This window comes from Myripristis murdjan, chromosome 5, assembly GCF_902150065.1.
Source record: "Myripristis murdjan chromosome 5, fMyrMur1.1, whole genome shotgun sequence".
Taxonomy (NCBI): domain Eukaryota; kingdom Metazoa; phylum Chordata; class Actinopteri; order Holocentriformes; family Holocentridae; genus Myripristis; species Myripristis murdjan.
This window is the reverse complement of record NC_043984.1, coordinates 33973046-33998014: the sequence shown is the minus strand read 5'-3', so window position 1 is coordinate 33998014 and position 24969 is coordinate 33973046. Positions and strand designations below refer to the sequence as shown.

The 24969-nt window shown below is 44.3% G+C and overlaps 2 protein-coding genes across 2 annotated transcripts in view; both read right to left on the bottom strand.

Moving 5' to 3' along the window:
- Positions 1-24969, bottom strand: part of LOC115359829 (zinc finger protein 585A-like) — a 1044768-nt gene that overhangs the window by 672779 nt on the left and 347020 nt on the right. The window lies entirely within an intron of this gene.
- Positions 1-24969, bottom strand: part of raly (RALY heterogeneous nuclear ribonucleoprotein) — a 55196-nt gene that overhangs the window by 11448 nt on the left and 18779 nt on the right. The window contains exons 4-6 of the mRNA XM_030052399.1: positions 15939-16096; positions 5594-5710; positions 2074-2240 (exon numbers count right to left, since the gene is read on the bottom strand). Coding sequence (XP_029908259.1) covers positions 2074-2240; positions 5594-5710; positions 15939-16096 — 442 coding nt within the window. The remainder of the gene's footprint in view (positions 1-2073; positions 2241-5593; positions 5711-15938; positions 16097-24969) is intronic.

Sequence of the window (24969 nt, the reverse complement as noted above, 5' to 3'; positions counted from 1 at the left end):
AAGCTTCTTCCCTCCTAGATATTCCACCATCAGCTGGAAGTGGGATTATTGCAAAGTGGAAGCGTTTAGGAGCCACAGCAACTCGGCCACCAGGGGGCGGCACCACGTAAAGTTACAGAGCGGGGTCGCCGAGTGCCGAGGCTCATAGTGCGTGAAAGTGTCCGACGCTCTGCCGCCTCAGTACCTGCAGAGCACCTCCTCTGGCATCAACATCAGCACAGAAACTGAGCGCCGGGAGCTTCATGGCCGAGCGGCCGCACGCCAGCCTCACATCACCGAGCACGACGCCGAGCGGCGGACGGAACGGTGCAAACGTGTTCTGTGCAGCGACCAATCAGGCGTCTCCATGTGGCGGTCTGATGGACGAGTCTGGGTTTGGGGAACGCCAGGAGAACGTTCCCTGCCTCCAGGAGAACGTTCCCTGCCTGAGCGCATTGTGCCGACTGTGCAGTTTGCTGGAGGAGGGGTCACGCTGTGGGCTGGTGTTTCTGGGCTCGGCCTCGGCCCCTCAGCTCCACTGAAGGGAAATCTGAACACTTCAGCTCACCGACACATTTTGGACGATTCTCTGCTTCCAGCTTTGTGGGACCAGTTTGGGGAAGGAAGGCCCTTTCCTGTCCCAGCATGACTGAGCCCCAGTGCACAGAGCAGCTCCATAAAGGTGTGGCCGGCTGAGTTTGGTGTGGAAGAACTTGAGCGGCCCGCACAGAGCCCCGACCTCAACCCCATCCAACACCTTTGGGATCAACTAGAATGGAGACTGTGAGCCGGGCCCTCTGGTCCAACATCAGAGTCTGAGCTCACAGATGCTCTTCTGGATGAACGGGCAGAAACTCCCACAGACACTCTCCATGTCAGAAAAGCTCCTGTAGGTGTGATGTGGAGGTGTCCCAATACTTCTGTCCACATTGTGTCTATGGCGGTCAATGGGGCTAGAAAATGGTCACTACATTTGATTCCAAATATTTAGCAGTAAGTGGACTATTACTGTCATTGTTCCACGGCTCCAATATTTATAATGAAGACATAATTATAGGCTGATGTGAAATCCATTGTTGAAGATGGAGAGGGAAAAAATCTAATTTCACCTAAATGGTTCCAGATTTATTCATCTAAGCTCGTAGAGATGTGGATTTTCCTAACCTGCTCCTAACCTGCTCGTTTTCACTAATGCACAGTAAAAAAAAAAAAAAAAGAAGAAGAAAACTATTTAGAGAGCAGGTTTTTTGACAGCGTTTCCTGAACTGCTGCCATGTTGTTTCCAGTTTGAAAACCAGGGTGCATCTTCCGAAGGATACGGCCGCTAAGACTGGTCACCACATGCAGTCACGGGCAGTCGGCCTCTGCGGGCTTCCCTGCAGGCACACAGTGGCCCATAGGGGGAGCTTGTGAGGCGCAAAATCAAAAACAAGTTACTAAAAGAAAAACTGATGAATTTCTTGTGATTTCTGTCTCCGAATTTTTAACGGACTTTATTTTTTGTTGTTGCGTATTCAACAATTTCTGTTTTCTTTATACGTTACTATTGTTGTTTCATAGGTAGCGTTAGTTTACTTAGTAACTGATCTTTACATTTGGCTTGTTTTTGACTTCTTGTGTTATTGATACAGAGTGATTTTAATTTGTGCTTGTGTTTATTGTTGCTGTTTTTGCGTGTAGTGCAGGAATTAGCGACCACTTTCTGGAAGCCGGTGGGAATCCAGATAAGGAATGAAGAACCAAACACACGTTTCAGATTCTGCGCAGCCGAGCGACGTTGATATTTGCAACAGATCCAACAACAATAACCAGAGAGGACGGCCCGACACCGCTGCATCCGTTTGTAAAACAACCTCTACAGCTCGACCGCACGTTCGATATGACTGTTCACAGTTACCATGGCAACGACACTCCAGAAGTTTGAGTGTTTTTGATTCTGCGGTGACTTCTGTCGCCCTCTGTTGACGACTGGTGAGAACTGCAACATCAGACGACTGACATCCCACTCTACTCCTGTTTACTTGGCCTATGGTGGCACACACACACACACACACACACACGCGCGCGCGCACGCACACACACAGGCACACACACCATGTGGTCGTGGGTGCCGTCCTGTGTGTGCTCTTCCTCCTCCTCCTCTTCCTCCTCGTCCTCGGCCTCGCTGTTCTGTCTCTGCTCATCCTCGTCGTCCTGCTCCGAGCTTGACTCGTCCTCCGGCCACGCCTCCTCGCCCTTACACTCCTCCGCCTTCCTCAGCTCTGCACGCACGCACACACACACACACACACACACACACACACACACACACACACACACACACACACACACACACACACACACACACACACAAAATTGTGATGCTCTTTGGTATTCCCATAAATTCAGAGTTTCAGAGAGAGAGGATGTTTGCTGTTTTCAGAAAAAATATTCCAAAATGTCCACAGCCCTGCTGGACTGATGAAGGCGATCAAAAAGCTGCAGCGAAGTCGTGAGCTTCTAATCCCACATGGGATTACAAGGCACAGATCAAATCAACATTGCAATGCTCATTGCTTTACAGTTAGGGCAAGCACATGAAGTACACACTGTTACTGTAATACACCATGACAGGAACAAATTACCATGCAACAGAAAAATGCTGTCTTTCTTCTAGCCCATGGCTTTTTTCCCTCTAAATAATCAACAATTTCAAAAGGTTTTATGTTCAAACAAGCATGTCAGTATATCTGTGTCCTGTATAGGAAGTAGATCATTTATCATCATTTATTATCAAAATGATAGATATAAAAATATTGGAATAAATTCTGGATTGAAAAATATCAAAGCTCCCCTTTTATCACGTGGCTGAGGTGACTGAACCCAAACTCAGACTCAGGCAGGCAGGTGTGGTGAAACTCAGAGGATCATTAATGAACAGACTGGAAACATGAGGGAGCCGGCTGAGCTGCAGAGGCCGAGGCTCCATGACAGAGCAAACTGAACAGTGATCCAGCAGGGACCGGCAGCTGGCGCTGGCTTTAAGTTTCTTTTTCTTAGGAAGGCTCCTAACTGAGTGAGATGACCTGGGGTCTGTCTCAATCGAAGGGCTAGATGACTACTAGGTCGCAGCCCACGGTGCCCACGTAGGAGGCGTCCGACGGAGGTGCCGATATCAAGTTTACCGGAACTAAAAGTTTAGTGAATTGGGACGGTGTAGCCTGCGGAGGATTCCTACGTCATTATTATCGAGGCTTCCCGAAGCGCATTCGAGTGATGCAGCGTAAAATGCTGAAGTAGGTTTCGGAGGTGTGTCGGTGAACACCTGTGCATGAAACCAAACGATAAGCAGCTTCAACGCTCTCAAGATGGACAACATGGATTCTGTAGTTTTATGTATTTTATTTTATTTTGTCTTCGTGAAGATGCAGGAAATTAAGATAATTGTTACACCTCACAAACTGCAACAGACTATCCCAATCAAAGTACACATGGCTACATTGTAACGTAGCCTACCTGATGCGCTGATGGTTGCTATGGAAACATCATGCAAATGCCTATCTAACTCATCTAACTAAACTTGCATTTACAGGCGTTGTTCGGATACAGTTAACAGCTAAACCGAATCTATGGTGGTAATTATAGGCATGAAAACTTATCCAAACGTCATGATATAAACATGAAGACGGTCTGAAACATGCTTCATAATTCCAGCAATGGTGGCTGATCCAGAAATTCAACTGGACCGAAAGGTACCCTGGGAAGTAGGCTGTGATGTCGACCGTGAAGCATCGTGGAGGTGTTTCCTGCAAATGAGTCAAAAATAGGCTGGATCTGTCGGCTGCATTTGCAGGACCCCGCGCGGTAAAACTGAACTGGGACAGCACTTGTCGCTCCGCCGTGACGTAAGCAGCCTACAAATACGACCTAGGTAGCGTACAGCCTTTGAATTGGGACAGAGCCATTGAGGTGGCAGCCATGATAAGAGCTGCTCCGGTTCTCTACCTCCTTACTGAACCATCCTTTACAGAGGAAAGGGGGACAATAAAATAATGCACCATCACAGTCATACTAATTGGGATTCATGTGGTTGAATGAGTGGACAGCAGGGTGAGCATAAGCAGCCTTTCTTAATGTGACAACCGTTTGGTTTCACTTCTGTGTCTATAATATCCCGATATTATATTTTTATTTCAAGTGCAGTCAGATTCTCCTAGCATCATCGCCCTCTCCTAACGTCCTCATGAACTCTCCCTCACATCTTTCCTTGACCTCATCATGTTTTCCATCAAGGTCAAGGAAAAGTGGTCAGGGAAGGACACAGGACATCATTTTTTTGACGATTTGACTGCAGCCTGAGACAGACTGGGAGTCAGGGGAAACACACGCTGCAAAAACGCAAAATCTTACCAAGATTATTTGTCTTATTTCTAGTCAAAATATCTCATTACACTTAAAATAAGACATGATCACCTCAGAAGTAAATTGTTTTTAGACAATTTTCACTTGTTTCAAGTAATTTGCTTGAAAGAAGTGAAAATTTGCTTGTTTCATTGGCAAAATTTGCCAGTGGAAAAAGTGAAAATTCACTTGAAATAAGTGAAAATTAGCTAGAAACAAGAAACAAATTTTGCCAATGAAACAAGCAAATTTTCACTTGAAACAAGAGACAATTGTCTAAAAACAAGTTACTTCTGAGGTGATCATGTCTTATTTTAAGTGTAATGAGATATTTTGACTAGGAATAAGACATTTTTGACTTGAAATAAGACAAATAATCTTGGTAAGATTTTGAGTTTTTGCAGTGCAGGGGAAACACCAGGCCAGATAGGGATCATCACACATTTAACATGACTGTCGTGACCCTCAAATGACTGCATTGATTCAAAACAAAATGCAAAGAAAAAGACCATTCAGATGCACAACGTTGAGCAGAGACTCCTGTTTGTCCCAGCGCTCCAAAACCACAGCGAGCGGACAACAGCGCTGCTCCGCTCGGCCCCCTCGGGTCGCCCTGCCTCTTGTTTTCCGTTGCTGTTGATTATTAGTCGTCACAGCGGAGCGGCCAGACCACATGGACAGATGTCAGCATGGCTCTAATGCCGAACGGCCAAGTTAGCGAATGTTTTGGTGCAAAACTGTCCTCTGTGTCATGCATGAAAGCAATGGATTTTTCTTGTCATAATAACAATAACACTGTGTATATAACATTTTGGGCGTATTGAAATTACATAAAGAAAAGGCTGGTGCACATTAGAGGACATCCTCTCAAATTAATGCGCTAATGATTTACTGGTGCTCTAATGAAAAGTTTATTGACGGAAATTAAGGGGGCAAATTGCTTTGCTCTCTGAGTTCTGAACTGTGTGTGTGTGTGTGTGTGTGTGTGTGTGTGTGTGTGTGTGTGTGTAGGTGTGGGTCTCATTTTGACTACCTTCAGGGACACACACCAGATTGAAGACATAGTAACTGGGGACCAAAGTAGTGTCCCCATTTGGAAAAGGCATCACTGGTTGAGGTTAGGGTTAGGTGTGAAGTCATTATGGCTGGAGTTACTGTGTCTCCACTGTGTCATGTCCCCCAAAGTGACGTGTGTGTGTGTGTGTGTGTGTGTGTGTGTGTGTGTGTAGGTCACCTGTGGCAGTGATGTGTGTGTCTTCTGTGATCTGCTCCAGTCTTCCCAGTAAAGCCTCGATGTTCGCTTTAATCTGAGTCAACTCTGACTTGATGGTCTGAAGCTCTGTGCCCTTCACTGCCGGTCGAGAGACAGAGAGAGAGAGAGAGAGAGAGAGGGAGAGAGAGAGAGAGAGAGAGAGAGAGAGAGACAGACAGAGAGAGAGACACTAAATCAGCTCTGATTTAATACGGAGAGAGGCACTCTGACGTACAGTCTGTCACAGGGCAGAAAGAGACAATGATGAAGAAGACATATCGCCACGAGCGCTTTATAATTTGACAAAAGTCTGAGCAGGCCGTGGGCGGATGAGTTCAGTCGGCGTGCTGTCGTGGGAGACAAATCAAATCTGTCGTGCGGCCTGACGTCACAACGTCACGCTCCAATAAAAAAACACCATATTCACATGAATGAATCAAACGTATGTCACAGTCTTGCTATCAGGTCCCACTGTGTGCAGCAGACAGCACCATATCCAAACACACACATGTTAACATGTCCAAAAGCCCTTTACAGGCAGCACATAAAGAACATACACTATACTGCCAGAAATATTCACTCGTCTGCCTTCACACGCATATGAACGTGAGTGACATCCCATTCTTAAACCATAGGACTTAATATGATGTCGGCCCACCATTTGCAGCCATAACAGCTTCAACTCTTCTAGGAAGGCTTTCCACAAGGTTGAGGAGAGTGTTTATAGGAATTTTTGACCATTCTTCCATAAGTGCATTTGTCAGGTCACACACTGACGTTGGATGAGAAGGCCTGGCTCTCAGTCTCCGCTCTAATTCATCCCAAAGGTGTTCTGTCGGGTTCAGGTCAGGACTCTGTGCAGGCCAGTCAAGTTCATCCACACCAGACTCTGTCATCCATGTCTTTATGGACCTTGCTTTGTGCACTGGTGCACAGTCATGTTGGAAGAGGAAGGGGCCCGCTCCAAACTGGTCCCACAAGGTCGGCAGCATGAAATTGTCCAAAATGTCTTGGTATGCTGAAGCATTAAGAGTTCCTTTCACTGGAACTAAGGGGCCGAGCCCAGCTCCCGAAAAACAACCCCACACCATCCACCGAACTTTACACTTGGCACAATGCAGTCAGACAAGTACCGTTGTCCTGGCAACCGCCAAACCCAGACTCGTCCATCAGATTGCCAAGACGGAGAAGCGTGATTGCATTGTGCTTGGTGATGTAAGGCTTGGATGCAGATGCTCGGCCATGGAAACCCATTCCATGAAGCTCTCTACGCTAATCTGAGCTAATCTGAAGATCACATGAAGTTTCGAGGTCTGGAGCAATTGACTCTGCAGGAAGTTGGCGTCCTCTGCGCACTATGCATATCAGCATCTGCTGACCTCGCTTTGTGATTTTTCGTGGCCTACGACTTTGTGGCTGAGTTGCTGTCGTTCCGAATTGCTTCCACTTTGTTATAGTACCTCTAACAGTTGATTGTGGAATATTTAGTAGCGAGGAAATTTCACGACTAGACTTATTGCACAGGTGGCATCCAATCACGGTGCCATGTCGGAATTCCCTGAGCTCCTGAGAGCGACCCATTCTTTCACACGTTTGTAGAAGTAGTCTGCATGCCGAGGTGCTTGATTTTATACACCTGTGGCCATGGAAGTGATTATAACACCTGAATTCAATGAGTTGGATAGCTGAGTGAATACTTTTGGATATATAGTGTATTTGTAGCATAACTGCCCTCTCTTGGTTTGCTGCCGGTGTCTTTCTCTCGTGATCAAACCTCCTCTTAAGCTCTACACTAAATCAGCAGCAGCATGAAACACATGTCGCCAAATCACTGCTGCCACCTCTGGTTCTGTGATTTGGTGAAAATGAGCCCAGGCTCGGCTCACTCTTGAGGTGCTGACTGGTATTTGCAGACCCATTTGCAAAGCACATGTTTCAACCGCGTGGACGGTCTCCTCTAAAATTTCATCATCTCTAAGTGTCGCTGTGCGTTCTTTGAGCACGTTTGTGTGTTCAGGCGTGGGGAGGGTACTGGTTTTGGAGCTCTACAGGCTCTGCAGGCTCTTAAACTGAACATTTCAGAGACATGATAACCAAATAACCAAACGGACACTGTGATGCAGAGATGTAAGCAGGTGCAGTGTCTTGAATGTGCAATCTGGTGGAGACGGGGTGAACTTCTGAGGGAGATTTTTTTGAAAACTTCTTGCTGCTACAAAGTTGGCTTGATGGTGGCGCTGTGGAGCGGTGCTTTGTCACATTTTGGGTTATAAATATGCACCTGAGGTTTGGATGCTTGGGCATTAGGAGTGCAATAATCATGCCTCATACTTTGTTTTTTTTCAGTCAGCTGCTTTTATGCGTCCAGATTTTCAGTGCCTGTGTTACATGTGCAACTGTCAACAGAGATGGGAAGGAAGCAAGATAGTTCACTCATTAGCTCCTTATCAACTCTGAAAAAACAAAACAAAACAAAACAAAACAAAACAAAACAAAAAACAACATATTAAACCCAAAATGTCATTTATTAATGTCCCCTGGGTACAGTCAAATTAGGTTTGGTGTTTAAAACCCAGTAACATCAGGTTAGTTACTAATACTAATACTAATACTAATAAAAGTTGCAGAGTGAAACTATTTTCTATATTTATGTATGAAGAAGCCGTATTTGCTTTGGCTGTTAATGCACGGTGTTTTTGTTACACTGAATTTGTCTAAAGGTCTTTATCTCTTTGGGCAAAGCGTGCACACACAGTATGGTGGCGGCATCGACCGAGCCCTTTACTGTGTGCAAAATTTCACAAAGATCGGAACAACGTTGTCGGACAAATAACAAAAGTGAGCTTTTGCACAAAATACAAAGATGTGGAAAAATGCAGATTTGGCTCAAGCTGAGGAACTGAGGTAGAAAAATTTGTTTACGTCAGACGTACAGCAACTAACCATAAAGCTGCTTGTTACAGTGCCACCATCTGGCTGATTGGTGTAATTACTGTTGCCTGAGTTGGGGATGAGATTTGAAACCTGTCCATCAACAGTTGCTCTGCAGGACCAAATGAGGAGACAAATGCATCGAAGACAATGAAATAAAATAAAACGCTGAAAGCAGACAGGGGCGCTTGAAACAGAAGGACAGAGAGAGAGGGAGGGAAAGAAATGTGGATGGATGGATGGGACGTTTGTGTCAGAATGCAAGTCGATGCCAAAAAGTGAAAGAGAGAAAGCCAAAAGACATGATTGAAAAGGAGAGAGAGGGAGGATGGAGAAAACGACTGGAGTCACGCAAATCATCTGGTTGTTATTTCAATTTCATACAATTTATGAACTGACAGTACGTGTGTGTTCGGGCGTTTCTCTGTTGTTTGTCTGTTCAGCCGTGATGGCTATCGCTGCTCATGCTGCCCAAGTCTTCTTCTTCTTCTTCTTCTTCTTCTTTTTCTTCTCCTTCTGTTTATTCCACACAAACTGGCAACAACCCACCCGCTCCTGTGCAGCAGGAGAAGAGCTACAGAACCACAAGTGTGGAAAACAGTGGAGTTTGTTTTTTCGTCAGCTGGATGTGGGCTGGAGCGCTGCTGTTATCACAGTTGGTGACACGGGGGGGCTAACAAGAGGGGGGAGGGATTAATCATGGAAGAGGGAAAAGTGGAGGAGCTGCAAGCTTGTTTGGAAAAAGAAAAATCCCCAGACGAAATCTTTAATTCATCAGAACAATGTTGTTGCGATAAATTAAATATGGGCCCGATGAATTCGATATTTGGTGGAAGGGTTTCACTGCGGACGCTCCCAGGTCTCAGACTGAAGGTCGACTGGACAGTAACGTCGGACAAAAGGAGCCCACCGCTGGTTTCTGATTGGTCGATTTGAAGCTGACCTTTGTTTTGGAGCAGCTACAAGAAGACAAAGGGGCGGAGCCAAGGTGGACACCCCTAGACAACCTCATGCCATGTCCTCTTTAATACTGTAAATATTTTAAAAATCACCGTAAGGAGAGACATTACAATGAAGTGAAACTGCCCACACTGTTGGAAACAGGGGTGCAGTAGGAGACCATTTCTGCTCCAAGGTACACAAATGTCTACAGAGCTGATTTTTGGACCTCAAGGCGTTCGGAGTGCCTTTTCTTTCCTTTCTTCCTTTCCGTGCCGCCATTCCTCTAATTTGGCTATATCACAACTATAGCCGCCCAACCCAGCCCCCCACCACTAAGTCCTAGTAGACAACAACGCTGTTGGCCATTGCGCTAGACTTTTTTCCCTTTCTTTTTCTTTTTCTTTTTCTTTTGCTTCTTCTTTGTCTTGTGGCCCGGCCCACCGGCCCATCGGCCCATCAGCCCACCGGGGAAATTCCCAGTTTCCCCGTACGCCAGTCCGCCCTTGTTGAGTAGCCTTGAAATTAAATACATTTTGTAGATTTATGGGCATGAGAGAAAAGGTAAGACAGTTATCCAGTCAAGCCTGGACTCTACAGGTCCAAAGTGGGTACTAGTGGGTACTGCCCCAGTGACGAGCCTCTGGACCCCTAAAGGGACAATGACGTGCTTTATTTTTTGAGCGAAAGTCCTCATTGATAAAAAACTGAGGGGGTTGGCTCCGTCAGTGCGAGGGAAAGGAGGAACCAGACCGCATTAAACTGCTGCAGCTGGCGGCGATTTCCTTTGCCGTGCAGAATACAGAATTACAGAATTCCCAGGATGCTTTTACCAAGTTTACACTCAACCAGGAGACACGAGGGCCAGCAAAGCGCTTTGGCCTGAGGGACGGAGCCGAGCCTCTTCAGCTGCCGTGGACTTCCTCACATCAGCTCTGTTCCTACTAGCCTCCAAAGCTCCACAACAGCCAATCTGACGGCCGTAGGAAAGGAATCTGAAAACTGATTTAGAAAGCGGTATCTGATTTTGTGAGCAAAAACATGAGCTGTTAAATTATAATGAAAACATCACAGTGTCAGATGACCTTTCAAGAGACCGGGAGTCGTCACGATCCGAACCTGCTCCAGCGTCATCCAGGCTCCGGAGTGAAGCCTTCACTCTGATATTCTACTTCTGTTCAATTTCAGCATAATTTACTTTATTCTGCCCTTTTCAGCGCTATTGTTTATTTGATTAAGACTATTTTAAGCTGGTTAGGCTGGAAGGATTTCCTCCCTCATTGGATTTACCTTAAAGCTCAAGCAGGGTTTTAGCTTTGCAATGGCTAAATAAACAACCAGAAAAAAAACTGTTTCTAGGCAACAGTGACCTGCATCTTCAAGAGCGGGGAAAAGGAGCAAACGCTGAAATGAAACCGTTCAGACCATTCAAGTTAAATGGGTTTTATTTCAACAACGTTATTACATTGCAAAATTTATAAACAGTCAATGTGACTAATTATAATTTGGGATGTTGTGCGATTTTGAACTATGTGTGGATTTCTCTAATATACTAATTGCTCTTGTATATGTTGTAATATTGTGGGTTGACTGACTTCATGGGATTCTATACTTATATTATGGTATGGAGATGGTATATTTTTCTATGACTATTTGCTCATCTTAGGCCTGTTAGGATGTTTGTGATGACTTTGTGTAATAAGCTTAAGATGTTGGCCACTTGATTAATTAGTTTTTACTAGAGATTATTATTTATTATGTGATGTAATTTGTATTTATACACAGGAGGGTATCTCACCTGATCATATTGCATTTTGAAAAATTATGACTTTTAAGAACCAATGGTCATGTGACTGGAAGGTGATTTAGTCCCACCTGAGTGAACCTGATGACGCTGCAGGCGAAACGCGTTGTTCGCTCGAAATAAAAACTAAGTACAGTTGTCCCTCGCTATAACGCGGTTCACCTTTCGCGGCAGCAGTTTTCACACAGTTTAGTGCAATTTTGCATGCTTTTTTTTTTCTTACAGCGCATTGTGTTGTGCGTCCTTATTTTTCCACGAAGGTTTGAACTTTGAGAGTGTTTAAACAAGAGAGAAAAGTGAGAAAATGTTAATGCCTGTCTGAGAAAAGTGTATAAAGTGTGTAGTGAGGGGTTTTACAGCCTTAAAACATCTAGAATAATTGTAAAAAATAAAGCTGATTACTTCGCGGATTTCGCCTATTGCGGGTTATTTTTAGAACGTAACTCCCGCGATTAACGAGGGACCACTGTAAAGTCAACACGGTGTGCTCCTCACTTTCATGAGTCACTGTGACTGCCTTGATGGTTCGAGTGTTAAAACTCGGTTATTACAGTTGATTTACTTTGCAGATGTTTGCGGCTACTTTCAGTGCACGGCTCTGTGCACGCTGTGATTAGTTTCTGGATCTCTTTTCCAACCGCGGGCCACCACTGTTTCCCTGTACTTGGCGGTGCCCTGGTGACCCCCGTGTGGTTGCTGCAGTGTATCAGGTCTCATAGCCTCTGGTGTAAATGTGTTCACACAGCAGTAGACCATCAAGTCCTGGCGCCGGCGAAGGTTGCGCACATCTGCAGGCCGCTGTCCCGCCCGTGCTGCCGTTTGTGTCTCCGTGTCCATCGTGGCCGTGGACATCGGCCACCCAGCCGTCACGGCTCCCCTCGGCAGCTTTAATGTCATCGTGGCCGCCTGCAGATGATGTGAGAGCGTGTTTGCAGTCACCAGCTGCTCGCCAGGCGCATACTCATATCTCAACACCCGCACGCGCCGTCTTTGGCGTCTTGAAGGAGCAGCGGCGAGGTCTTTTGTGTTGATTCGGGCCCGTTTGAAATTTATGGGAGGGGAACAAGGCAGGAAAACAGAGGAAGGTCATGCTTTTTCAATTTTAGTCCGAGGGAGGATATACTGTTTTTAATTTGAGTCCAGGGAACGGTCGTACAAATCGGATTTGATCAAATATAAAATAGTCGAACAACAAAGAGAGGAGGAATGTCGATAAAAACAGCGACCTGCGCGCAAATTTCAGGGTTTCCCAGCAGCCCTTCTCTGCAGCAGATAGTCTTATTAAAACTGAAAAAGGTAGATAACAAATTGAGGAATTTAAATGAATATGGGAAGAGGCCATAAACCGTGTGGATGGCTTGATTCTGACGTTACGTTTGGGTTGTTTTGTCCGATACACAAAAGTTGAATTTATTGAGATATATCAGCAGATCTGCAGGCGAGGGTACTGCAATTATAAAATCCATCCACAATTAACCAAACCTATTGAAGAAAAGAGACTTAACAAACATATTTCATTGATTATGCACTGAACTCCGTCTCACCGGTGACAACAGTGTAACGTTTGGTGCAGGAGGATCAAGCATATATTTTCTCCGATCACTTGAGGGTAAAGGGAAAATAAATTTCAGTCAGAGAGCTTTTTTTTCCAGAGCACTCTCAATATCACACAGACACATCTAGACATGACACATCATCAAAGCGCTTGACTTAAGCTTAAAAGTTACTTGTCACAAAAAAAAATACCTCGCATCTGTTTTCCGCTCTTATTTCAGATCATGTAACTGTATCTGTGTTTTTGAGGTTCGTGTGGTCTGGCCGCTGGGATTTTGTGATCAGGTTTGTTTGTCCTTCATTGCAAACTCATGTTGGATTTTATAGTGACGTTTGAGGCGCTTAGAGAGATTGGCAGTGTGGCCTTGTGGTGCTGCGGTGATGCCAAAACATCACCAGCAAATTTGGATTTCTCGCACATCATCGCCGTGCGCTCCTTTTCTCGGTATGAGCACAGCATCACGCTTTGTCTTTATCGCTCCAACACGTGAACGCAGCGTGACGTGAGGGCACAGGGGAACAGGAGCGAGTGAACTGTCGTCATTAGAAATGAGATTGTGATTTTTCTATATATCTATATCTATCTCTCTATCTATCTATCTATCTATATATATATATATAGAGAGAGAGAGAGATAGATATAGATATATAGATAGATATATATCTATATACATATATATATATATATATATATATATATATTTTTTTTTTTTTTTTTTTTTTCATGGGGCCCAAAATTCCTGGCGGCGCCCCTGTGCTTCAGCATCAACACTACATGGTGCTGGTTCTGCCCATACAGTAACTCTACTGGATAATTACATAACAGATGCCTCCCAGCCTTTTTCTCCAGGCACTGCAGGATTCAAACCATCAATCATACTGTCCCAAGTCCACGTCCTGCCACCTCAAAGCCACCGCTGCCCCGGGAAGGTGGTGCGAAATTTAAGCAGCAGGGTGGCATAATGAGCAGGCCGACGTCCTTCAGCCCTGATGTCTGTCAGCGTCCGTCCTGCTCAAGTGTCCTTGAACAACATACTCAGTTTCTACCAGTTAAGAAAAAGTGAAATTCTTTTTTCCCTATTTTTTTTAATCCCCTACAGGAGGCAATACACTGTTACAAAAAAAAAAAAAAAAATCTCCTCTTTAAATTGCCAAATATAATCACTTTCACTCCAGCATCTTTGGGCAGAGAAGTCATCTCAGTTCACAGCCCAGGCGAGTTAATCCCAGCTCAGCGTTTTGAAATCCCGTCTTAATCCCACCACTGGCAAAGCTCAAGTCAAAAGCAACGTCTCACAACTCCATCCTCATCTGCATCTCATTTTCAGACTCGAACCGGGGAAATTGTTAAATTGTTGTAAAAATTACAGCGTGATGATGGATGCTGTCACACTGAATTCAAAATGTGTTGTCTTTATTTGCCGTTATACAACACGTAGGATTTAAAGGTCAAGTGCGGTGAGGATTTTTTTTTTTTTTTTTTCCCATCGTAATTAAGCTGAAGTTAATGTGAGGGCATAGTCATCCGTTTTTATACGATGATCTTACAGCTTCACAGCATGCCTTTAATGTTTACAGGTTGTTTTTGTGTAAGCTACTACAGCTGGGGTGAGAGTTCTGTGTGTGAGAGTATCTTTGTGTGAATTGCCTGGGTGGTCCCCTCTGATTGGCTGGAGAGGTTCCTGGAGGTAATCGCTTCTCCCTCCACACGTTTCCTTTAAAACTGGACGTTTTGCTCCCAGCAGGCTTTACCTGTTATTCCAGTCATATTTAGACCCATCTTTTTTTTTCCTCCTGTATTCGTGTGTGTGCTGCTAGCCGGGTGAACTCAGTGCGCTCATATTGAACCTCTGTGTAAGTATCTTTAATAGTGTGCATTATAAACATCCATTTTGCACTTTGCTGTAGTTGTATGAGTGGCAGCTGTTTTGGTTTATGCACTTTTTCCACAAGCAAAAATTACACCCACAAACATTTGACAGTCTACTTCATATAAGCCCATTATTCCTAGTTAGATACTGTTGTCATGAATATTGTAAGATGCACTGTTACTCTCATTGCTACTAGATCAAGCTCAGCATGGAGCAAGTTTCATTCAACATGTTGACAGCTGACGGTAAATTTCTCCAAATGGAGTGCGAAGCCAGAGAACGCGGCGGTGAAAAATAATCCACTGGAAGCATGAGCAAATTTATTGGAGGAAAAAAAAATGTTTTCTGTAGACTTAAATATGCAGAAAACTTCCATCAGCAACACTGTATTGTGAAAGCTGGGGGTGAATTTAAGAAACTATCACAGAGACGATGGAGGGAGACAGAAAAACAGAAAAATCTATTGGAACTACGTGCACACCTATGAGGTTCACGTTCCTATGAAGCAGCAAATATAAGAATAATGTCCTAATAACATGAATCAACATCTGATCTCTAAAGCTGAGAGACAGGGAGACAAATACAGAGAGAGAGAGGGGATGCAAGTTACCGTAATTACTGTTGTAGCAGTGCAACTAAATTTAAAGGCCACCTCACTTGACCACAGAGGGTAACACACTGGAGGATTGGGAGTTTTGTGTGAAAGCAGTTGCACCTGTGCGCCCACAAAACAGCAACACACACTTAATATATAATATAATATATAATATAATATAAGAGGCATTGTCAAACCCTGATTATTCATATTCATATATGAATAAATATGTATATTCATATACAGCTCCAGGTTTTATTTCTGAATATGACATTATTACCAAAGTCTGGATCTCAGCGTCCTTATAGCTAGTTACGGTCATGGTTGAGAGTGATTTAAAATGTAAATATGATGCGTGCACAAAAAAGAAAAAAAGGTGGGAAATGAATTGTGAGACTTTGAGGGACAAAGAAAAGCTGCTTGTGGGAAGAGGGGGTTCAGGTCGAAGGGAAAATATGAAAGGATGTGACAGCGTGGAGACGCCTCGCCTCAGATCAATGAGCTGAACGTGATGTGGGATGAATGTTTGATGAGAGAAACGCAAAAAGGAAAAAAAAAGTAAATAAATAAATAAAAGGGCTGTCCTCATTCTTGATCCATTCACACAGGTAACTGGGAAGAGGGGGAACTCACGTCTCTGTTTGTTGTTGCTGGGGAGGACGGAGGCGTTGCGCGTCAGCAGTTTGACAGGCAGTGATTTGACTCGACGCACCAGAGGCACCGGCACCCGTGGACGCTTCACCGGCAGCACCCGGGGGACCGGTGACACCCTGCCACGGTACTCAAACAACCTGAGGAGAGAGACACATATTTGATATGATGACAGAGTCTCACCGACTTTGTTTCGCTTTAAGTTCCTCACAGAGGAAAACAAACAAAAAAAAAATGAACCAGCGGGAAATAATACGTCACAAAGCTCAGCTGACAAGACTGAAATACACTCTCTAGCTCCCTGGGTGTGATACGAGTCGTACATGGCGGTGAAATCGCCTCGTTAGTTGGTCTGAGCTCCTCTGGGCTGCTAATCTACAACACTGGATTTCTATCTCTCCATTCACTTCCATAGAAAATATCATTTTCAGCACAGAAACCAACACCAACAAACAGGATTATGCCAATATAAAAAACAACAAGTCCCGGTACCCATTTTTCAAGGAAATTAAATGTATTTTTCTTGCTGTTTTTCTGTTTGAATTGGAAAGTAGATCCGGCACGTAGTGGGAAACCTCCATGTAGTAACCTTCATGAAGAAAGGACCGGATAGTACCTTCATAAGTAATTACAATTATATTAAAAAATGGGTACCAGGTCTTGTTAATTTTTATATTGGCATAATCTTCTTACTTGGCATTGGTTTATGTGTTGATGGTGTTCTTTTGGGAACAGAAACTTTTAGTTGCAAAGAAAATGCTCGCACTATAGAGTGAAAAGCAGGTCTAACTGACTGACTAGTGTGTGTGAGTGTGTGTGAGCATGTGAAATAGAGGCTGTGCTGACTCAGCTGTAGTCAGTGCTTGGTTCAGTTTATCATTTGCTAAGTGATAGTTTAAAATGCAGTGTAAATAAATTTTAAAAATTATATGTATGAAATCCCTTTCAGCCAGGAAGCGTCCTGGGGAAGATCTCTGCTTTTCCCAAACAGATTTTCTGTCGTCCCCAGGACGCCGGGACGCTGTTAGTCACAAGCCCTGTACATTGCTTTAAGTGAGCCATTTATCAGCCAGGATGCAGATGTATTTAAATATTTAGTTAGTCTCCCTTTTCCATTTCAGTCACTAGCATCAGTCACAAAACTGAACTCTTGGAATAGATCATATATTCATGTGCAGCCACAGAGCTGACAGGATGGATAAACTCGGCTGCAGAGCGATAAAGAAATGAAGAAAAAAGTAGGCTAAAAACATTCACTCTAATGATTCATTCACTGGTTTCCCTTTTAGCATTATAAATAATCATATATGAAGTAACACCATGACCATGATGTCCCCATGACTGGTGCAAGGTGCCCTGTGTGTGTTCTGTGTATGTGTGACGTTTGGTGTCAGAGGCAGTGTCGCTTGAAGCTCCATCATTCCCACAAACTTCACCCAAAACAGGCAGCAGAGGCTCAGAAATGATGTGTGGTGGAGGGACAGTCCATAGTTTCTGCCCCCATAATTCGATGGTGGGGGATAAAGACTATATTTCAAGACTTCACAGACACAAAAAGCCCCGAAAAAAAAAAAAAAAAACCCAGAAAAGAAACAGAGAAGAATGGCCCGGTCACCTCCTGCAGTGAAACGCACCACAAGGCACAATGCCACACTGCGTGTGACGGACACATGCAGACTGCAGAGCGGGACTCTGCTGCCCCAACACACACATGATGAAAAAAATAGACCAAAAAATGCTCCTGGTGCCGATTGGCCTTATTGGAGTGGATCACACGCAGCACAGAAAAGCCCTGAGGCTACAGCAGAGTCTGTAGGATAGCAACTTGAAGAAAGCAATTTCCCATGGTAAGGCCACGCAATCTTTCTTTCATCTGCAATATTCCACTTGGCTGTATCCGACTCTATCCTATGGACGGCATCACGCCGAGGACCGGGTCATTACCTCTCAACAAGGAGCTGAAGCAGAAGGTGAGCGACATCTGGTTGAAACGGCATTAGCCATGCAAATGCAGATTATTCCCATTCGCCACACAATGTGCATTCAAAGGACGAAAATAACGCAATAAATAATCTGCTAAATTTAAAACCGCAGGGCTTGAATCTTTGCCTTTATAAGGACAAATACTTGTGTTGTATTCAAAAGACTGTTGGCCATTAGCACTGAATCTGAGTTCTTGATGTGCTTGCAAGAAATTTATAGCCCTCTGTCACTGGGACCTTCACCATCATGGGATTTAAAACAATATTTCACTGTGGCAGATTTTTCCCTCCAGCAATTCAAAACCTTGAAATCTTCTGCAATAAAAAGGTTCTTATATTGAGGATTACAACCAAAGGAATAATGGTTTATAGATTTAAAGTGGGGACTCAAAGTAATATTTCAATGTGGTATGTTTTTATGTGTGTTTCCAAATAATGAAAAGCTCAAAATTGCAGGTTAGCTGCTAAAATGCCAGCATGATCCCCGAGGACTGCTCTGAAGATAGATGTGAAAGGCAACATTATAATGCCGTTTGCGTTCAGCATCTCAACAGGCGGTTATGTTGTTGGACTTGTAATCCAAAGATGACGACTTCAAACACCATCTGAGCCTCAGCATGAAACTGAAATTATCTTTTAAGAGCAGGCTCTGTGCAGCTGTAAATAAGAATACGTAACCATCAGACAAAACAGGTGAAAGGTATAATGTTCAGTGTAATTTGCAACTTCACATGCACAACATATGAAGTGCAAATACAGCATGCAGGAAGGTGTGCAAACAAACAGCAGAGGAACACACAGCCACAAGAAACTACTACGTGAGGTTTACACAGTTGACTTATGTACCGGATGTGCTCATTTCCATATGCAGACATAACATTTGTCTATAAGAGTCCACATATGCACATCCACCCAAACATTTACATTCATTTCAAACAGATTTCTTAGTGTTTAATGTGGCAACTGAAATCCATCATTTGGATCAAACTGAGGAAACTTTGCCTTCATTGAATCAGACCTCTGTTTCATATTATATTTTTATGCCTGTGTGTTCTCTAAGCCAAACAAGGCCTACGATCTACGCTCAGCTTCTGTCAGCCTCTTCCCTGCTTTCCTCACAGTTTGCTGTGTTGTTTTACAAAACAGGAAGAGTGCGCTGTTCTTCCACAGCATGCGGAGATAAATAGTCGGGATTTTGAGTCACTCGAGTCACTCAGGCCCCATTTTGGCTATCTTTTAATTTCAATTTTAATTTCAAATACCTTAAAAGGTTTTCTCGTGTAGAAAGTCTCAGGGCAAAAAAAAAAAGCATGTTAAATGATATTTATACGTTTCTCTACGGTCTGCAAGTGAAGTGGTCTTTACGCATTTGTGGATTGCTCCATGTGGATTTGTGAACCATGTGGGGGGAAAAAAACAAAAAACAAAACAAAAAGATGATTTACAGACTTTTACCCAACATGTACCGCAGCAATCTGTACAAACAATCCACAAGTGGTTTGACTTGTTTGCAAAACCACTCAATATTTTTGTGGGTATGAATTTACATACCCAACAAATACAAAAAATACACATTTATGAATGGCGAAATATTTCAAGGTTACTTTATTTGTACCCCTAGGTAGAGTTTCAACAGCTCAAAGACAAGACATGAGGCAAAAGTGACAACAGCGCTCAATACTAACGGGGTAAGCCACGGTATAAAAAGAAGGTTAAAAAAAAAAAGCCATTGCTAAAAACAAGGGAAAAAAACAAGGTAGACATAAAAGATACTATTAATCAACAAAAACAAGACATCAGTGCCATCAGTAAAAACAAGATAAAGGAAAACAAGATAGAAATGTGTAAAAGTCCATCACTGATCAATAAATAACGGAGAATTTTGCTGCAAATCTATGACTTGTTGATCATACTGACAGCTGCTGGGACACAGTTGTGTTTACATGGCTCGGTTTATTCCTGTGTCCAGAAGAGAGGAGCTGAAACTCACTTATTTATAGGATGCGAGTCATCTGCTAACATGGAGCCAGCCATCCTCTGTACCTGCTGATGCTGTGACTCTCCTATCAGCTGACTGGACCATTTCACAGGTTATTTGAGGTTATTTCTGCTTTTGGAAAGACAGGTTCCCAAACCATGACGTCAAACTAAAAGATAATAGATCCAATAAAAGCATGATAAAATAAGCTCAGAGGTTCGGTCGGTGTGGGAAGAGGACAGTTTTCCTCAGACAGGACAAACTCCGGTGTCTCTTTTTACACACAGCTTCACAGTTTGCATTAAAGTTTAGTTTAGAGTCAATTATCGTTCCAAGATATTTCCATGATTGGTGTAACAGGGCGAATGGTAGGACCCAGTCGCAGCACATAATACCGGTGCCAAAGTTCGTAATGTCCTTTAATTAACTTAACTCACAGGGATAATAGGCTTTGGAAATAACGCCAGGCGAGCCACAACAGAATCCAGGTGGGTATGAGCAGTCCTTGGAAGGTGAATGAGTCATGGAGCCAGGACTGGCAACGCCAAATTGGCAAGCAGGTAAGTAATGTGGCGTGGATGTGGAGCTTACTTCACTGTCAATAGGACATGGGAGAACTACAGTACTGATTTGGAGCATACAGCATTCGTGGTCGCAGAAGAAACGAGTCCGGCAACAGGTAAGCAGGCAGCCGGGAGGACGCACCAGGAAGGACCAGACAGACGGTAAGTCAGGGACAGGTGGAGGACGACGCAGCCAGCAGGTCGATACACAGACAGGCTGAGTGATGATCTCTCCCAGCAAAGCAGAAGCTCATGAACGCCACACAGCCACAGGCAGATGAGAACCAGGAAACAGACAGACGATTCTCGTGGTCAGGGACAGAAGGCTGTAGCTTTTGCCGGGGCAGAGACGAGGAAAGGTGGTCGGGGACGAGCCGAGTTGAAACCAAGAAGTCAGTCCGGAGATGAGTGCAGGAAAGTCTGGCATAACACAAAAGACAACCTTGGCAAGGAGTGAGCGAACCGGAGGAGTTTTTATACCGGGCTGACAAAAGCGGGGTGCATGGAAAATCACTCCTGCAGCAGGTGAGTGACAAATTGTGACAACTGGACACACTTCACAGTTTGACCCTTAATGGTTGCGACTTCCTGTTTGTTGATGCGTTTTCAGACGTCAATAACCACCTCTTTGGTTTCAGAAATGCCCTCACACCATTTCAAAAAGACATCAATTGCCCCTTTTCCACCAAAAAGAACCTGGTGCTAGTTTGGTGCTGGTGCTAGAGCTAGTGCTTAACTGGTGCCAACAAAGAACCGGTTTGCTTTTCCATAGGCCAAGAGCCAAGCAGAGCCAAGTCAGAGCCACGTCATTATGTCAGCGTAAAACATGATCATGTGACTGTATGTGTGGGTGTGGGCGTGCGAGACGCTCGCTTGGAATCACAATAACCAACATGGACGACAAATGGACGACCCATCGTAGTGATGCAAGTGCTGCTCATATCTTTACAAGCCTACATTGCGATCCAGAGGCAAAAAACGCAATTATTGCTGGCTGCCCGTCGTATTCGTGGTCGGAATGAACCACGACTATGTCTGAGGAGAGAGGTAATTATCGAAGAGACTTTGATTATTAAATTAACCCCGCCCACCAATGACGTGGTGGGTCGCGTCATCGGTTCTTTCTCTGGCCCCTGTTTAGCCCCTGCTCGAAGTCGGTGCTTGCCTGGAACCGATTTGGAACCGGTTTGGCCGGTGCTTGGGCGGTGGAAAAACAAAGAACCGGTGCTAAGTCAGGCACTGGCTCCGAACCAGCCCTGGAACCTCTTTGGTGGAAAAGGGACAAAGGACAGAACAATGTTTAGTCTGTCATGCAGCAGACTGACAAGAACAGTATCATCGGCGTACTTTGAAACGGTTGCATCCTCTCTGCTGCTGCGATACGTGCTAGCATAGAGGCGACAGCACACATCCCAGAGGGGAGCCGGCAGAGGAACAAGCCTGATCAGACAGGGCTCCACTTCCTCTCACTCTTTGTCTCCTGCTGGTTAGAAAGTCCAGCATCCAGCCCACAAGATTATTACTTAAGTTGTCCTAAAAGCGACTTGGTTAAGATGTGGGGTTGAACTGTATGAAAAGCACATGAAAAATCAATCAATAAAAGTCTAGCATGTGTCCCGCTCCTTTCCAGATGTTTAGAAAGCATTAAAGTGACTGTGGCATCCTGTGCTCCTCTACGCGGCCTGTAAGCAAACTGGGATCAATGTCATGCTCAATTTTCTTTAAGACTTCACACCTCACCAGCTTCTCAAAAGGCGCAACAAGCTACACATTTGTGGATTCTCTTCTGTGGCTTACAATTAGTAAAGTCCAGTAAGTACTTCCATACCCAGCCCTGTGTTTTCATACGCTGTCAGGGGAAAAGTGTTAGCTAACAGTTAAATTTAAACAGTTTGATTGAGGCTATAGTAAAGTCTAGGCAACTAAAACAGCTGTGGCACCTCTGTTTAACAGCAGTTGGTAACTCTGTCTGCACTAACCAGTCCAACAAGGTCTGTAATCTCCAGATTTACACACCGCAGGAACTTCATAACATTTTATTCCTGCTCAGATGATGTCAGTCCAGCTGGTCAGAATAATAAGAAAGGAATGAGGAGAAAAGACAGAAAGGTAGTGATTCTCCTCCTGAAATATTAATGCTCAATTGTAACTGCCTGCCAGACAGAGAAGGAGAAGATGAATGGGCAAAGAGAGGAAAAGAAAGAAAGAAAGAGAAAAATAAAGGGGTAGAGAGGAGTTAGAAGGGCAGAGGTTGAAAGAAAGAGAAAGTTAGAAAAGACAAAGAAGAAAAAAGAAGGCAAAGGGCAGGCACAGATGAGAAAGAGCAGAAAAGAGAAAAAAAGGGAAAAATATACAGGAAAAGAAACACACAGAAAGACAGAAATTGCAAAACACAGAATAAAACCACAGAGCAGCCAGCCCGAATGTGGAAAGAAAGAAAGAAATATGACAGTTTGACAGCTCTGTCTGTGGCTTCCCAACCAACAGCAGTGCAGCAGATGAGCAGAAGATGTCCGGTTATCACGGCATTAGTGAAACATCACGTTACACGGCGTTCACAGGCTCAAAAAAGACTCTGCGCCGGTACAATTCAAGTGCCAGCCTGGAAGTGAGGCCAGGACTCTTTTACGGCGCAGATTTACAGCCCTGTGCCTGGATCACAAGGCTGTAAATCAGCGCTGAGGTCTGCCGCTCAGCTGGTCAGCGTGTTTCAGCATCTGTTAATACAGATGTCATGCTGGGAAAACAAACGCGGCTTTGTTCCTCTTCCTCTGATACAGGGGCTGACATGGGAGATGAATGGGTTGATGGATGGATTGGAGCTCCAACTTGCCACCAGAAAGTTGCTGGTTTGAATCCACCCGTTTTGTACATCTGTCCCATTCCATGCTGTTGCTGCCACCCCAAAGCATCTTCTGCTTGCATTGCACTGCTTGAATGTGCTCCTACCTACCAAAGGTGCAAACTGATTTATGATTTACTTTGTGAAAATGTTCACCAAGAGGCTGCTTTTTCAGGTATACATGGCTAATAGCAGGTAGGACCCAATGTTTGCCATCAGAACAGCCTGAATTCCTCGAGGCCATGTTTCTGAACCGATGCAGAAACAGTCCTCTGGGATCTCGCTGCGTACTATCTCCACAGCTTCACTCCGTTCTTGACTGATTTCTTTTTGGCAGAACATCCACACTGCAAACATCCGCCCCAAAGGTCTGTCCTGGGTTGAGATCTGAGGGCTGAGCTAGATTCGCTGTCATGCTCTTGGAACCTTCCTGAGAAGATGCGTGCTTTGCGACATGGTCCTTCATCCTGCTGGAAGGATGAAGCGATGCAGCTGGTCAGGAGCAAGCAGCGTTTACGTCGTGGTGTTCACATGATGAGCCTTTGACATGAATGTGGACAAGAATGTGGACTTGAGCTTCGTTTTCTTACTCTTAGCTGACAGCAGAGGAACCCAGCCTGGTCTTCTGTTTCAGTCCATGTCCTTCGACGTTCAACAAGTTTTGTGTTCTCGGATGCTCTTTTTTGTGTCACGGTTTATCACACCATTTTTGGTCAGCTTTTTTTTTTTAACCTCCAGGACTGAGGTGATGTGGGTAAATCCTTGTTCATCTCAGCTTGTGCATTATGGGCCCTGCACTTAACTGACTTTCCATATAGGCCGATTGTTCCTATGGTCTCTATTTTGTGTGACTATCTATCTGCCTTGTGAACAAAATGGAAAATCTCACGTCAAACATGATGTACTCTTTATAGGAAGATATTGTTCATACCAAGTGAAAGGTAAATTGTTATGAGGACTTTATTCATTTGTTGCTTTTGAGTGGCTGCTTTGCCACAAGCCTCATAAATTGTTCTTCCTACTTTTAAAACTGGTAGAGGAACTTCAGGCCGCGGTGCGTGTCCATCTTGTGGACGTCTGTCTCTCTGTCATGGAACCAGTGCCAGTCTTTGCTTGTGTCAGCATTAATGCACAGGAGGGAGCGCTTGTTTTTATTCCCGTCTGTCACAACCGGGTGGTGAGCTGATGGCTGCGTCATGATCACAACGTGATGCCACAACCTGTCTGCACTCAGGCAGCGGACAAAACAAGCGATCCAAGGGTTTGTAAAACAGAAATTATGATGGGGAATCAAGTGTCAAGTGTGTGAATCTGAGCTCTGCATAAACACTCCAGGGCAGGAGCAAAACGTCATTTCAAAACGTCATTTCAGATTTCAGGAGGTGGGTAAATAGCATTTAGTTGCGTTTGCCCTGCACTACTACACCCCTGTTTCCAACCATAACCGTGTACGAGCCTCACAGAGCACAAAAATCCCAGGTGGACGACCGTTTCTGACATTCTGGAACTTGAGGTGTCTCATGTCTTTCTCATTCCACATTATGTAACTTCGTGTGTGCTTGCTTCATGCTTCTGCTTTCTTTACAGAAGTTTGACTTTTTGACTTTTGGAGGAAGCATCCTGCTACCTTGAAAGCCACAGGTTCAAT